Source organism: Populus nigra, chromosome 14 (genome assembly GCF_951802175.1).
Source record: "Populus nigra chromosome 14, ddPopNigr1.1, whole genome shotgun sequence".
NCBI classification, from domain to species: domain Eukaryota; kingdom Viridiplantae; phylum Streptophyta; class Magnoliopsida; order Malpighiales; family Salicaceae; genus Populus; species Populus nigra.
The window spans coordinates 5,231,298-5,245,026 of record NC_084865.1 but is presented as its reverse complement, the minus strand read 5'-3'; the positions used below and the strand labels follow the sequence as shown (position 1 = coordinate 5,245,026).

Here is a 13,729-nt window from a genome sequence, read left to right as displayed (position 1 = left end):
TAATAATAATAATAATACTGTTTGTTTTCGATGCGGTCCAAAAGTGTTCTTAAAAAAAATTTGAAAAACAGTTATTAATTAATATCCCCTCGAACAGCCGTGGTATTCTGTAATGGATAAAAGACAACGCATTTAAGACGCAACTGGGATAGTTGAAATCGAAGCAGGTCAAACCACATACGATCCAGCTAGTCAGTGGAGATGAGCACAATATTGATGAGCAGCTCGTTGAAATCGAACCAGGTTGTTGGCTGGCTCGCTCTCCGAGTAAAAAAGATCTTTCGCTGGACGTACACATGTTTGTCAGAGCGTAGAAGAACCAGGGATTCGTCAACAATGGCCGTACGATCTATCAGTACACTCCACATGAAATTATCAGTGTTGCTGCTGCCATTATCTGTGCTGAAAACAACCTAGGTTTAAGGCCTAGAAAGCATATAAATGGACGGTAGCTGCCAGTACACGACGTCGGTTTACGTCAGGGTTAAGAGGGTGACAGAGACCAGCTGAGCTCCGGTACCAGGAAGGAACAAAACCACGTGAAAATAGCAATTATTTGCTGTCTGGTCATGAATGATATCTCTCTCTCTCTCACGCATGCTTTCGTGTTGAAATCGAACAAAAATTTTGCATGCAATATCTGTCGGATTTTGCACAGCTTCAGATTGAGAGAAGGAGTAACTGTCGCCCTTCGTAGTACTAGCGACATTTATACACGTTGTGATTTTGAATCCTGATAATTGTAAACCAGCTAGACAGTTTGATACTGTTATATAATTGTCCAATTATTTTATATAAAACAATAATTTTATGTTTTTTTAGTATGTTTTATGAATAAAAATATATATTTTTATTCACTTTATAGATTATAAAATCTATTATTAATCTTAAGAATTCATTATTCATACTCAAAGGTGTTCTTGAACAGTTAGACATGACTATGTTATAATTAGATAAGAATCTTTTCCAAATAAATTATGTAAATGTTCTAAAAAATGTATTTGTGGTGATAGATATAGATCTAGAAGAAGATTTGATCGCGCTAAATCAAAATAATAATTAAAAAAATTATAGTTCTTAATTGATTATTAGATCATGTTTAAATTTTTATAGAAGTTTTTGAAGATTATTTTTCTTAAAATAATTTAAAATTGCTAATCCAACATGAATAAATGTTCAATTTATTTCACTTTTTGGCATACTTTTGTGCTAGTGAAACGTTTATTTTTCTATAAAGTTAATATAGTTTATTGGTAAATTTATAATTTTATTTCTAGGAGCCTCGGTGGTAGTTAGATTTTCCTTTTTATTATTTTGTGGTTACTTTACAAATGTCTCTTTGAATTAAATAGATTTATTTTTTTATATAATTTGAGGTGTTCGGATCAGTTTATACATACTATAATTAATTCTTGAATTTATTAAACACCCTACAAATCTAATTAATAAATAAAGCACAGTAAAAATAACAAACTTTAAAGTTAAAGATGCAGAAACAATAAATTCTCTACTAAAATCGCTAGAACACGATCCTGGGTGCTCAAATTAAATAGATTTGTTGTATCTATATAAGTGGTGTCCCACTAAACTTGGTAGAAATGTCAGGAGCAGGTTGATGCTACTTTCTACTTTTAAGCTGTTTTATTGGTTGTATGTTAGAAGACAAGTAGACATTGCAATTAAGTAAGCATTATTCTCTAGCCAAAATCCTCTTATCACATTGTAAGTAGGAATGGCGTGAATGACATAATGATAATGCACAATACCATTTATTTGAAAATAAATTAATATTTTTATTATTTTCTTATACTAATACTTTAAACTAGTATATAACACATCTAATTTAAATGGTAGAAACATAAGAACTTCATCACATTCAGATCAAAGGGTTGTTGTAATTATGAGAGGATTGGTCAAATATTTAACAATTCTACGAAAACTGGACTACATCGTCATTCATCTACTCAGTTTCCCCTTGACTCTAGTGAAGAACGTCAAAAATGAAGAAGAATTTCTGAGTCTAGGGCTTCATATCACCGAGGGGCGAAAGGTTTGCGCTAGGAGTTCAAAAGGCAAACATCTAAAATATGAATTGTTTCCTAGCTACAAACATGCTAAGAAGGAAAATAAACTTGAAAAGTTCGACTCTTGTTTGGAAATGTTGGCATCTTCTTGAAGTGCTCGAGCTGAAAGAGATTTAGCTAGAGCAAAGAAATGCTCAATCAAACTACAAGCCCTTTGTCCGATCCATATTAAATTGATGAGTGTATGAATGTGTTGGAGAATCTTGATGATGTGTCTGATGCCTCTTACATCAAATTAAGCTCTTGATAAGTTTAAAGATGCTGATCGGAGAAGAATGTTTATGAAAATGTCGTTTATTAGGAGGAGGTCTTGGCTTAAGAGCTTGGAATAAACTTATTAATTGTTAATGTTTAAGTTACTTGTTTGGAATGTTAATTATATTAAGTTTGTTTTTGAAATATTTTATTTTTATGTTTAATTATCTGTTCGGTATGTAAGTGTGGGATTTAACTTATCATGTGCTTGTTATATAAGTTTGATATTTAAGTTTTAGTTAATTTATAAATGTGCAGTATTTTTAGGTCCCATATATAAGCAATTCAGATTTATTGAATTTTTTTATTTTTTTTCTACATTGCAATTTTTCTTTTTCTTTTTTATAACTATAGGTGTCTGGGTCAGCTTACGCACATCTTAAATAATTTCCAAGGACCGTGAAGTTAACGACCAGGTAAGTCTTTATGGCTCTGAGATTTGTGGCACTCAAACCGGCGATCTCTAGGAAACAAACCTAGAATCTGATCAATTAAGCTGCACCCCTACTTCTACCTAAAGATGTATAAAAATAGAACAACTTATTGAAGACGTGACTAGGATTCTTGCATCATTTGTTTTTGTATTTGTATTTATGTATTTTTAAAAGTATGTTTGACTTGAAAAGGTATTAAATTATTTTTTATAGTATTTTTAATAATTTTAATGTATTGATATAAAAAATATATAAAAAAATATTTTGAAATATTTTAAAGTGAAAAACACTTTTAAAAAATACTTTGAGAATCCAAACACTTAATCAATTAAACTTATGCAGATGATGTGTTTAAGTGGTTTCAAACCTAAGATTGAATTTCTAAATTCAAAATTTCAACAAAATTAGAAAGGTTGGTATCCTTTTCATATTTAATAATGAAGCAAAAATTAAATAAGAACGCGATAATTCCATAAAAAATACAATAAAACAAAAATCTAAATATCAATTCCCAACAAATCAAATATAAAAAAGCGAGATTGAAAATTTTTTTTAAAAAAATGACTTGAATCCACTTGAGCTATCTTTCTAAATATACGATCTAGTTGTGAGATAATGATAACCACGTAGAAAGAAAATTGAATAAAACAACAAAACTCAAATCTCAGACAACCTAATATTGAAGGGCGAAAATAAAAAAAAATCCAATTAAAAAGAAACAACAAAAAAACCCCAATAAACTCGGGTTACCCTGCTAAGCTCGTGAACTAGGATTTGAGATCAAGTTAACCATATTGAAAGGAAAGGAAATAAAATCATGAGATCCAATCCCCAACTAACTCAATGTTAAAGGATGAAATTTAAAAAAAAATTAAAAAGAACAAAAGAAACTAAAGTCAACTTAGGCTAATTTTCGAAACTCGTAACCCAAGTCATAAGGTCGAGACTAGCTCCATAGAAGGCAAACAAAAAAATATCATGAAGTCAAATCCTTTATAAATAAAATGTTGATAGATGAAATTTAAAATAAAATCAATAAAAAATAATAAATAAATAGAAATTAAAAGAATAAGGACCAAATTCGATATAAAAATAAAGATAAATAGATGTTAGGGGATAAAATAAAAAATAAATTAAACAAAAAGATAAAAAATAAATAGTAATTAAAAAAATAAACACCAAATTTAAAATAAAAATTAAAAGAAATCAAATGCCAAGGGACATGATTAAAAACAAATACTCAAAGAAAGAATTTAAAACAAAATAAATAGCAATACAAAAAAAATAAGGATCAAAATTAATATAAAAAAACAAAAGCCAAGGGACAAAATTGAAAAAAAAAATCAATTAACAAAATGATAAAAAATAACAATTAAAAGAATGATGATCAAATTTGATATAAAAATTAAAAAGGATCAAATTTTAAGGGATAAAAAAACTCAAAGAAAGGATTCAAAATAAAATAAATAACAATAAAAAGAGTAAAGACTATATTTGATAAAAAAAACAAATAATAGGATATCTTTTAAACTTTTTAGGGCAACATGATTCCAAAGAAAATAAAAAAAAATACAAGAAAAAAAAACCTATTGGAGCCCAACATCACACCACCATCTACACTCACCCCACCACTTGGAGAGTGTGGCGTGATGCTTTCAAAGTTTTTGTTTTTTGTTTTTATTATTATTATAAGGATATATAAATTAATTTACTGTATAATTTTATATAAAAATACAAAAAACCCTCTATAAGAAGTTAAGAACCTTATAATTTATTACTTACAAAGGCATTAATGTCATTTTAGTATGCAAAAATATAGCAAAATATTCATCTTATCTTCGGTCAGTTTTAAAATACAATTTCACCCTAAATGGTTAATTTTAAAATGTCTAAATAGCCATATTACAAGGATAATTTCATTTTTTTTTACTTTAACGTGAATATTCATATCAGTTTACACGTATCTCAATTAATTTCATAAACCCTAAAATTAATCAACATATATATAAGTCAAGATAGCAAAAACACTATTTCCATCAACAGTGCAATGTGTTGCGAACGTTTTTTTTACCACCGCTTTCTTCTTCTTCCACCTGTCCGAAAAGGAGTGGGATAAAATTATTATAATACCCATATCTAAGGAATGATGAACGAGTTGAGATGGCCGAGTTGGTCTAAGGCGCCAGATTAAGGTTCTGGTCCGAAAGGGCGTGTGTTCAAATCCCACTCTCAACAAATTCAATAGTTTAAGTATAATACTTGCAAGTCTTAGGCCCTTATTTTCAGTTTCCTGATTTATGCTAACCAACACTTGACAACGGCTTTTTTTGTTTTTTTCTTTTAATTTCTGAAACTTTAATAATATAATAAAATGGTCAGTGTAATGGCTTCTCTGTCATCAAATACTACTGCATCAACATACACTGCCTTTCATTAATCTCGCCATCGCCACAAGCTGCTGCAAATAAGAGCTTCTGCTGCACCTGGTGTTGGCCTCAAGTCCCTTGAATCTGCACTTGTTAAGGTCCTCATATATAGATTTTCTATTTTTTTTTCTTGAGAAATATTCAACAATGGACTGTATTGAATTATACGTTTTACAGCAAGATCATGTCACTAATTTTAATAATCATGACCAATTATTGGTATATGCAAATTAAGAATGAAAACTGGTTGAGAAACTTAATATATAGCGTGACTTCCTTTAAACAACTTATGCCATTGAACATCCGATCTTTCATCGGCTAGTTTTATATATTGACTTGAATTTGACCTATTTTATTTTATTTTATTTTAGTTTTGTTGCAAGTCTCAACTTTTTCCCCACGAAAAAATGAGGTTTAGACGACCACTCATATAGTAAAATACCTTTCAGCAATACAAGCAGGTTCTCTTTTCACGGTGGTGGGAACAAAAGGGTTTTTGGCAGTTCTTGCTGGCCAGCTTGATGGGGTAAATTCTAAGCATTTCCTGGTGTCATTTTGTGTGTGTTAGGGCGTGCACGCGAGTGTGTCTGTAGGTTTATGAACGATCTTCTGGGCGTGTAACATATACAAGAAGATTTTGAGTAATTCTGGCTTCTGATGATATCTATAGCTCAGTATTTTCTATAGGATTGTGGCTTCTTGGTGCCGTACTTGGCTGGGAGCTTTTCTCTAATGGCCCTGGCTGTGGGGAGTGTTTCTTCGAGGTAAGATCTTGCTAGACATACAGAATTAATTTCACCATACATGGATAAAGCTGAAACATGTCATCTCAGTTTGGCGGTTGTAGCCATGGCTGGACTTGCTGCCAGAGGGTCTGCAACATGACGAAGTGGGTGGCCAATCTGCTGGCCTTTTCACTTTTCAGATTTGCAACCACCCCAACCAGAAGTATGTTTTGTAGAGATGGATTTATGCAGACTGGGATCCAAATAGAAGCAAACCGCAGCTTAGCAGCAAAGACCAGAAGCAGAATCTTACTAGATGGACGGTAAGTAAGTACTATGAATAACATCTATGCATATACACATTTGGTATACACTGATGCTGGGAGAAAGTAATTCAGGTTTTATTTGCCGGATCTCTCATTAAAAATAAATGAATGAAGCGCTGGTTCTGTGATGCAGAATACTTTTTTAAAATACTTTTCAATTAAAAATACATTAAAATAATATTTTTTATATTTTATTTTTTATATCAACATATTAAAACCATCCAAAAAAATATTATGCAAGCTAATGCAAAAACACACACCAATGCCAGCAATGTCTAAGAACGCAAAAACACACCTTTAACATGGACTGCTGATCTATGATCCAAGTGTAGCTTCTGTCATTCGGGATTAGAATAACTCGTACAGCTAACTGAATCTCTCGTCTACGGCTTATGTGTAGCCTCTAAGAGAGATCTTAGCTTTCTTCATCTACAACCGCCCATATGTTGAGAGTATATCCTTGAGTCGTGTTGCTTCATCCTCCAAGTGATCAAAGCTCATGGAACTAGGTATCCTCCACCTCCAGTTTCCAAACTGTACACAGCAATCGAAAAGTTACTATCAGAAAGAGCCATTTCAATTTATTTCTAGCTATGTCATAGCTAGAAAGTAGTGAAATTCTTAAAGTACTTTCAAAATACTGATTAAGAAGAAGGTTATAAGTTTGTCATCTCAAGTCAAAACTCTTTTGTTTAAAGAAAATGGATATTTGGGAAAACAAATATCCAGGCATATATAACTAGAGCCCCATAGCAGCTAGCCAGTTGTGCAACAATGCATGGTGATCCTATACCTGAGTAGCTGGAATATTCATTCTGGCAGAATTCCCCAATCCAAGAATATCTTGCATAGGTATGACTGCAGTTTGGGCCACTGATGAAAGGGCAGCTTGAATGAGTTCCCATGGGATATCATTTTCTTCATGAATCGAAAGATACTTTTGGACCTGAAACAGCAGGGAAACATAAGTCCTCATTAAATGCATGGGCATGGGACTTCACATGTTAAAAGGGGGATCAAGACTACCAAAAACACTTACATTTGATTTCTCTTCTTGTTTCAAAACATCCCACCAACCTCGAATCTGTTATAAATACACAAACAAAAACCGTTATCAGGCCACACCTTCTAACTTACTAAAGAAATTGTTAAGAGTAAGGAATTAGAATAAACCATATTCTCAGGTTTTTTAGGACTAAAACTAGGATCCCATTTGCAAACCATAAACTATGTCCAGCAGGATATCATAACTAGTATTCTAGAAAAAGCAGTACCTGCTGCTCCATTCACATGGTCTTAAGATGGGGAATGGGGCAGCAGATAAAAATGGCCAAGGGTATAGATGATTTTCTACCGTGTCATTATCATGAGTTCCAGTGTACACAACTTGATTGGGCTCGTGATTATGAGGCAAATGAGGGTTAGCTGCATCACTTCCAAAACCTGGAACCAGGAAAAAGAATAGTGGAAGAACAGCACTACCCATGTAAACTTCAAGGAAATCACTTTGAAACAGCAATTTATTTGGACATATACACTAAAATCAGAAACAGCTCATTACCAAACTGAAGGACAGCCATTCCAGGAGCACCAATGGATTTCCTAAGTTGCACTACATCTTCAGTGATGATTCCCTGTAAAACAACAGTGTAGGAGTTGCAGACAAGTGGATACGTGAACATTATAACTCCTTGCATTTTGAATGCCCAAAATCTTAAAAAGTTGATGACAGTAGCAAAGACCAATCCATCTAAACCTACAATCTTGCTTCAGCAAGAAATGCAGTGTCCTAATGGTATAGAACTGTGAATTAAAAGAACACACCTTAAAAAACAACAATATCATAAAAACCCTTGATAAATGGGGGACATTTTTGCCAGAACAAAATGAATATCCTATGTATGACTTCATTGTTGAACCATGTACAGTGATTGAACATACATGTGCATTCGTTTTTTACTCTTGCAATTATCTTCTATATTACATGCATGTATGAATAGTATAGGATTTTTAGTAACCACCCAAACATCAACGACAATGAAAAGCAAAAAAACAATGATTGGATTAAATCATTGAATCTATGATCAACAGGATATACATCTTGTGCATCCATCACGATGATGAGATGATCAGTACGGAATCAGTGACATTTCTCTGAAAGTCAGTTGTTTATTGATACCACCTTATTGAAAATCAAATAAGGGATCATGTAAATGACCAGTAAAATGCAAAGATTAAACTTCTTTCCAATATTACTGTTAGAAAGTAAAGTGATTCCACTCGATGTTAAAGAGAAACAAAAGTAGGATGATTCCACCATAGCTATCACCTCCTATAACATGATGAAAAGGGAAATGAAAAGTTTCTTAAAATCCTACATACCAGATCTTCTGCTATTATATTGATCTTCCCAACAGCTCTAGAGATTGCATCAAATAGGGATTTTCCAGGTCCTGCCTACTGTCATCAAAATGAAATCTCGGGTTAATAGCAGGAAGCTTCTCGAAATATCACAATTCATTTGAAAATACCGAAAGCTGACCTTCCAGTTTCCGACCATTGCAACTTTTGCTTCTGCAAATGAATGCAATTTAATAGCATGAAAAATGCATCACATCAATTTGTCTAACTGGAGATTGTCTTACCTGAAGGAACAGCCCAAAAGCCTGCAAAACCTCTAAAATGATCTATTCTGAATTCTTCAAACAGATCTTGAGCCCGCCTCATGCGACGTATCCACCATGAATATCCATCTTTCTCCATGGCTTTCCAGTCATATAAAGGACTGCAGGTCAGGCATAAAAATAATCATTAATGTGGCCATTATATTCCATAATATTTTTTGAACAGTTTACGTTTTAGGAATATCATGAAAGCAAGAGAAGAAAGATGCCAAGAAGCATAGAATGTCCTAAATATCTTATTTGCCTAACACTTGAACAGCAAACCACTTCCAGGTAACACTCAACTCCATCAGCTGGAGCACCAATTCAAATTAGTTTCAGATACAAAAGCATAGTTTGTAAGCCAGTAGACATTTTGAAGCTGTAGCTATCATTACAAGTACTCATAGCAAATCCCATGTTGCTGAAGGGAACAATTTCTGGGAACTATCAAATTGCATCCACAGAAATATCATCATTGTCTTGGTTGTATGAGAGAAGAGAGAGTGTAAAGAGTGAAAAATGAGCACAAAAGAGTTCTATTTCGGGCAGCAGGCAGCTATTTTGTAATGATGGGAGATGTGATTGGACTAGAAGAGAGCAATAGCTGATCTTCCATATGAGTCCAAAGATTCTTTCCTTCTTTTTTTTCTTTTTCGGTTTACAAGAGGCTTGAACTCGAGAACTTTTTGGATTTGGGTACATGCACTACCAACTAAACCATGCAGTTGGTGTGAGTCAAAAGGTTCTTTAAACTAAATAAAAACAAGGCTTTTCTGAGTTTATAAAAAGTAATGAAACCAAACATTATTTCTTCAAAATATCAGATGTGCTCATCTTGATGATATCAGTACATACCTGTCCCACAACTGTCCAGTTTCACTGAAGGCATCAGGGGGGACACCACTAACTAGAAGAGGAAAACCATTCCTGTTCTGGGAGACAAATACAGAAGTTAGTAACTGGAATGATAAGGGTTACCAACCTGAACAGGATGGTTCACCATAGTCCTAAATCTGTGGAGAAACTTATTACCAGTAAAAAATGTTTCTTATTTGCCCAAACATCAGCGCTGTGATACCCTACATATATAGGCATGTCACCCATTATACTAATTCCCTTCTCCCGTGCATAGCTGCGAACTTTCTTCCATTGCCTTTGGAACAAGAACTGTTGTGCAATGAATATGTCTATCTGTACAAGTAGAAGCTTCCAGCATCAACTGTGAACAATGTGCCAAATGGATTATAAAAGGTTGGGGGAAAAACTATTTGTATCTTACAAAATCCTTTTTACTCTGGTATACTTCCTCCAAGGCTGCAAGATGGCGATTTTTTAAAGGTTCAGGCCACTCATACCAATTAAGTGTATTTAAGGAATCGTCAATAGCGGCAAAATAAGCTGCATCTTCAAGCCAACCTAGAAAACAGAAAGAGATAAAAATATTTACTTAAAGAAGGGAACGAAAAAAAATAGCAATGTTGTTCTAAAAATGAACTGTCCAGGAAAGAGTCGCTGCAAAATGTAAAAGGCAAAACAAGAGAGATAGTCAATGAAATCAAATTTGCAGTCAGTGCACAGGCCCAAACACAACCTACAGAACAGAAATAGAACTTAGAGCGTTATTCAAAGAAGGAAAGGGAAAGGCATAGTAATATTGTTCTAAGAAAACATTCAGGAAAGAGTAGCTGCAACATGTAAATGGAAAAAAAAAGAGACATGCCCACAGAAATTAAATTTTTTGTCAGTGCACAGGCATGAACACACCCTTGTATGTATCACTAACCTTCACATGACTGTAAGATAAAATTGAACATAAAAGTTTTTCAAGAAAGAAATGATGCAAAATGACTTTGAGCAAAGAAACCCCCCCAACATTATATCCTGCTGTCCCACCAAAAGTCTATGATTCCAGGATAGTATGCTAAATTTTGTCATTGCAAAATAGCCAGAGCATATAATTTCTTCCTCTCTCACATTGATACTTGAGGTAGTTCTTTTTTTTCCCCTCTAAATGTTAGTCTTCCTAAGTTGAATCCTAGCTTGAAGGAATTAGAAAATGTAAAAATTGAAAGCAGTAACTAGCAACAAAAACACGGGCACATAGGATTTTGTATCCTGGGTTATTAACCATTTTCTTAGTCGACAATCAGTAAGCTAAGGGAGTATTATTTTCGGAGCTTAAAATTTCGTAGGTATCTAATCGAGTAGTAACTAAGTTATTTTCCAAACATTAGTGAAGGTAGCTTTGTTGAGTTGTATTGATAAGCTATTTGCAATAACAAGAATATAAGATTAAGATCCAGCATCACACTAATAACTGAAATTCTGATAGCAGCACAAAGTGACATGTTCTGAATAGAAAATATTTCTCCATTTCATTTAAGTCATTGTGCAATTTATTACCTAATTCTTGCTCCTTTTCCATCAAATTTAAAACTAGAACTTCCTGTAAGAAAAAACTAACAAATATATATACATATATGGAAGCGCTTCTATTTAATCAGCAATGAGATTCCATGAGCAGTGAGCACAAATGAATAGTGCTCCGAGACAATGTGATTCTTACTTGAAATGTCCGGGTTTCTCTGAAAATCTTCAAGCTGACTTTTAAGTTCACCGTCGCTTAAAATAAGCCTCTCTGCAGCCTAAGAAAGAACTGATGTAAGATAATCTTGGGCCTAAAAACAAAAAATAAAGGATAAAATTAATAGCACCTACTGCTGTATTTAGAACAGAACTATTATGATGAAACTTCTTAAAAAATTACTTGTCCCTTTTTGTTCAGATTTTTCTCCTCTCTAACTTTAGAGATACCTAATTAGAAAAATGAAGACGCCACGATGTTTTAATCCTAGTAGAGATCTTTGGAATGGGGAATCGCAACCTTTGCGCTTCTTGCTATACTTGCATGTCAATTCAAATTCCAGTTATTACAACCTATTTCAATCAGCAATACAATCTTCTATATCTAAAACATATGCATTAAATAATACCTTCAATTTCAACTCAGACCACAGTATCAGTATCATTTAATTATGTTTTCAACCTCACTCAACCAAGTTTTTTTGCTGCCCCTGATACTTTGGCCAATATCTAACACATCTTGAGGAGTAATGGAGACAGCTAGAAAGTTATTGCTTTTGATATATGCATTTTTTATTTATTTAACTGAATACATCCAGAAGACAATGTGAAACAAAAAACTATCAACGGCAATGTACCGGATAATTTACCTTAGTTATCAACGGATCCTTTAAGTCAGCAACAACAGAGAAGTCCACATGATCAGCATCTCTACACGAATAATGAGAGAGCAATAAATCAGGGAAATATATATAAAATCATAATTAGCTCAGTTTATGACAGACTAGTAAGAAGAAAGATTCATCACGTTGGTCTAGGAAGCTCATCTTCTGTCAATAATCCATCTTTCACAAGCTCTTCAAGTGAAATCAAAAGCGTGTTACCACAGTTTGCATCCTGAAAAACCAATTTTGCAATAGAGATTCATTCACTTAATTAAGCATAACAATCCATTTAGTTTTTCCATTCCACTATATAAAAATCATAAGTAAAATGTCGTATAAAAATTCGTTAAGCTCAATGCATCCAATCAAGTTTAAAAATGATCACGGACTGGTCAATTTCTATTGAATTGAACAGATGACTAATTAAAAATAAATATCAAAGGAAAACTATAACCTGGCCGGAGTAAGGTGATCCTTCTTCATTCGCCTTCCTTCCCGGCGGAACAAGAGGTAAAACCTGTATATTTATTCACACTTTTTTTTAAGCAAGCAAATAATAATAATAAAATATTATTTTTATTCAACTCGATGAATGAAGGACCTGCCAAACAGAGCAACCAGCATCATGAAGCCAATCGATAAACCGAAAAGCCTCGTCACCAAGGTCTCCAATACCGTAGGGTCCTCTAAACGAGGTCGGGTGAAGCAAAATGCCAGCTCTCCTGCGATCACCAGGATCACGTTTAGGAAACCACTCGCCGTAATCTACAGGCAAGTCCTCGCCAACTGCGACTGAAAAGTGAGAAGGAGTGGCGGATAGGGCGACGGATTTGGAAGTGAGATTGAAAGATAGAGGGTTGGATTGGGAGGTGCAGAGAGGGAAAGGAATGGAAGAAGAGTGAGTGAGTTTTGGAGAGAAAAGAAGTGAGAGTGAGTTGAGGACTGCCATTGTTGAAGATATTGGTTTGAACTATAGTTGAGAGAGGATGATAGAACGGTGTGTAGAGTTACTGTAAATGAGAGACAGCAGAAGGCAACTTGTCTATCACTGTTTGTTTCCCGTGATTCATTCATAAAAAAAAAAAATTGTGGTTTTTTAATAGAAAAAAGATAAATCTCTTTTTAATTACATCACACTGTGAAAACTTTTTTCTTTTCCTATATTTTTTAATGTATCTATAAACAAATGTTTTTTTAATAAAGAAGTAGGTTTAAAATTGTTTTTTAGATTATTTTGTTTGAAAAAATACTAAATTAATATTTTTAAAAATATTTATTTATGATTTTAATATATTAATTTTAAAAATATAAAAATATATTTCAAAAATATTTTTAAAAAGAAGGACACTCTATGCTACCAAATATGTACTTATTTCCCTTTGATTAGAGAAAAAGACAAACAGAAACCGAAAACTTCACCGCCAATTCTTTTGTCGGCAGAGTCCAAATGAAACGACAAGTAGAGTTATACTATACGTAAATCAGCATCCAAAAATCATGATCGTGAGGAATCAGGTCTGACTTTCCTTAATCTTTGAAGAAAGAACGGCTTCAGTAAAATTTCT

General features: G+C 33.3%; 1 protein-coding gene and 1 non-coding gene across 2 annotated transcripts; one reads left to right on the top strand and one right to left on the bottom strand.

The window, feature by feature from the left end:
* Positions 1–4,927: 4,927 nt before the first annotated feature.
* Positions 4,928–5,008, top strand: TRNAL-AAG (transfer RNA leucine (anticodon AAG)). Its single transcript has one exon. It is a non-coding gene; the product is annotated as a tRNA-Leu (tRNA).
* A 1,453-nt stretch (positions 5,009–6,461) lies between these two features.
* LOC133673528 (4-alpha-glucanotransferase, chloroplastic/amyloplastic) lies at positions 6,462–13,209 on the bottom strand. Its single transcript, XM_062094385.1, has 16 exons — positions 12,766–13,209; positions 12,619–12,681; positions 12,308–12,396; positions 12,150–12,210; positions 11,483–11,561; positions 10,196–10,332; positions 9,949–10,107; positions 9,772–9,848; positions 8,896–9,035; positions 8,793–8,824; positions 8,633–8,707; positions 7,812–7,884; positions 7,605–7,693; positions 7,290–7,334; positions 7,044–7,196; positions 6,462–6,784 (listed from the first exon to the last, which is right to left on the bottom strand). Exons 1-16 carry the CDS (start codon positions 13,111–13,113, stop codon positions 6,680–6,682), a joined length of 1,725 nt encoding a protein of 574 aa, XP_061950369.1. The 5' UTR covers positions 13,114–13,209; the 3' UTR covers positions 6,462–6,679.
* Between the last annotated feature and the right edge of the window lie 520 nt (positions 13,210–13,729).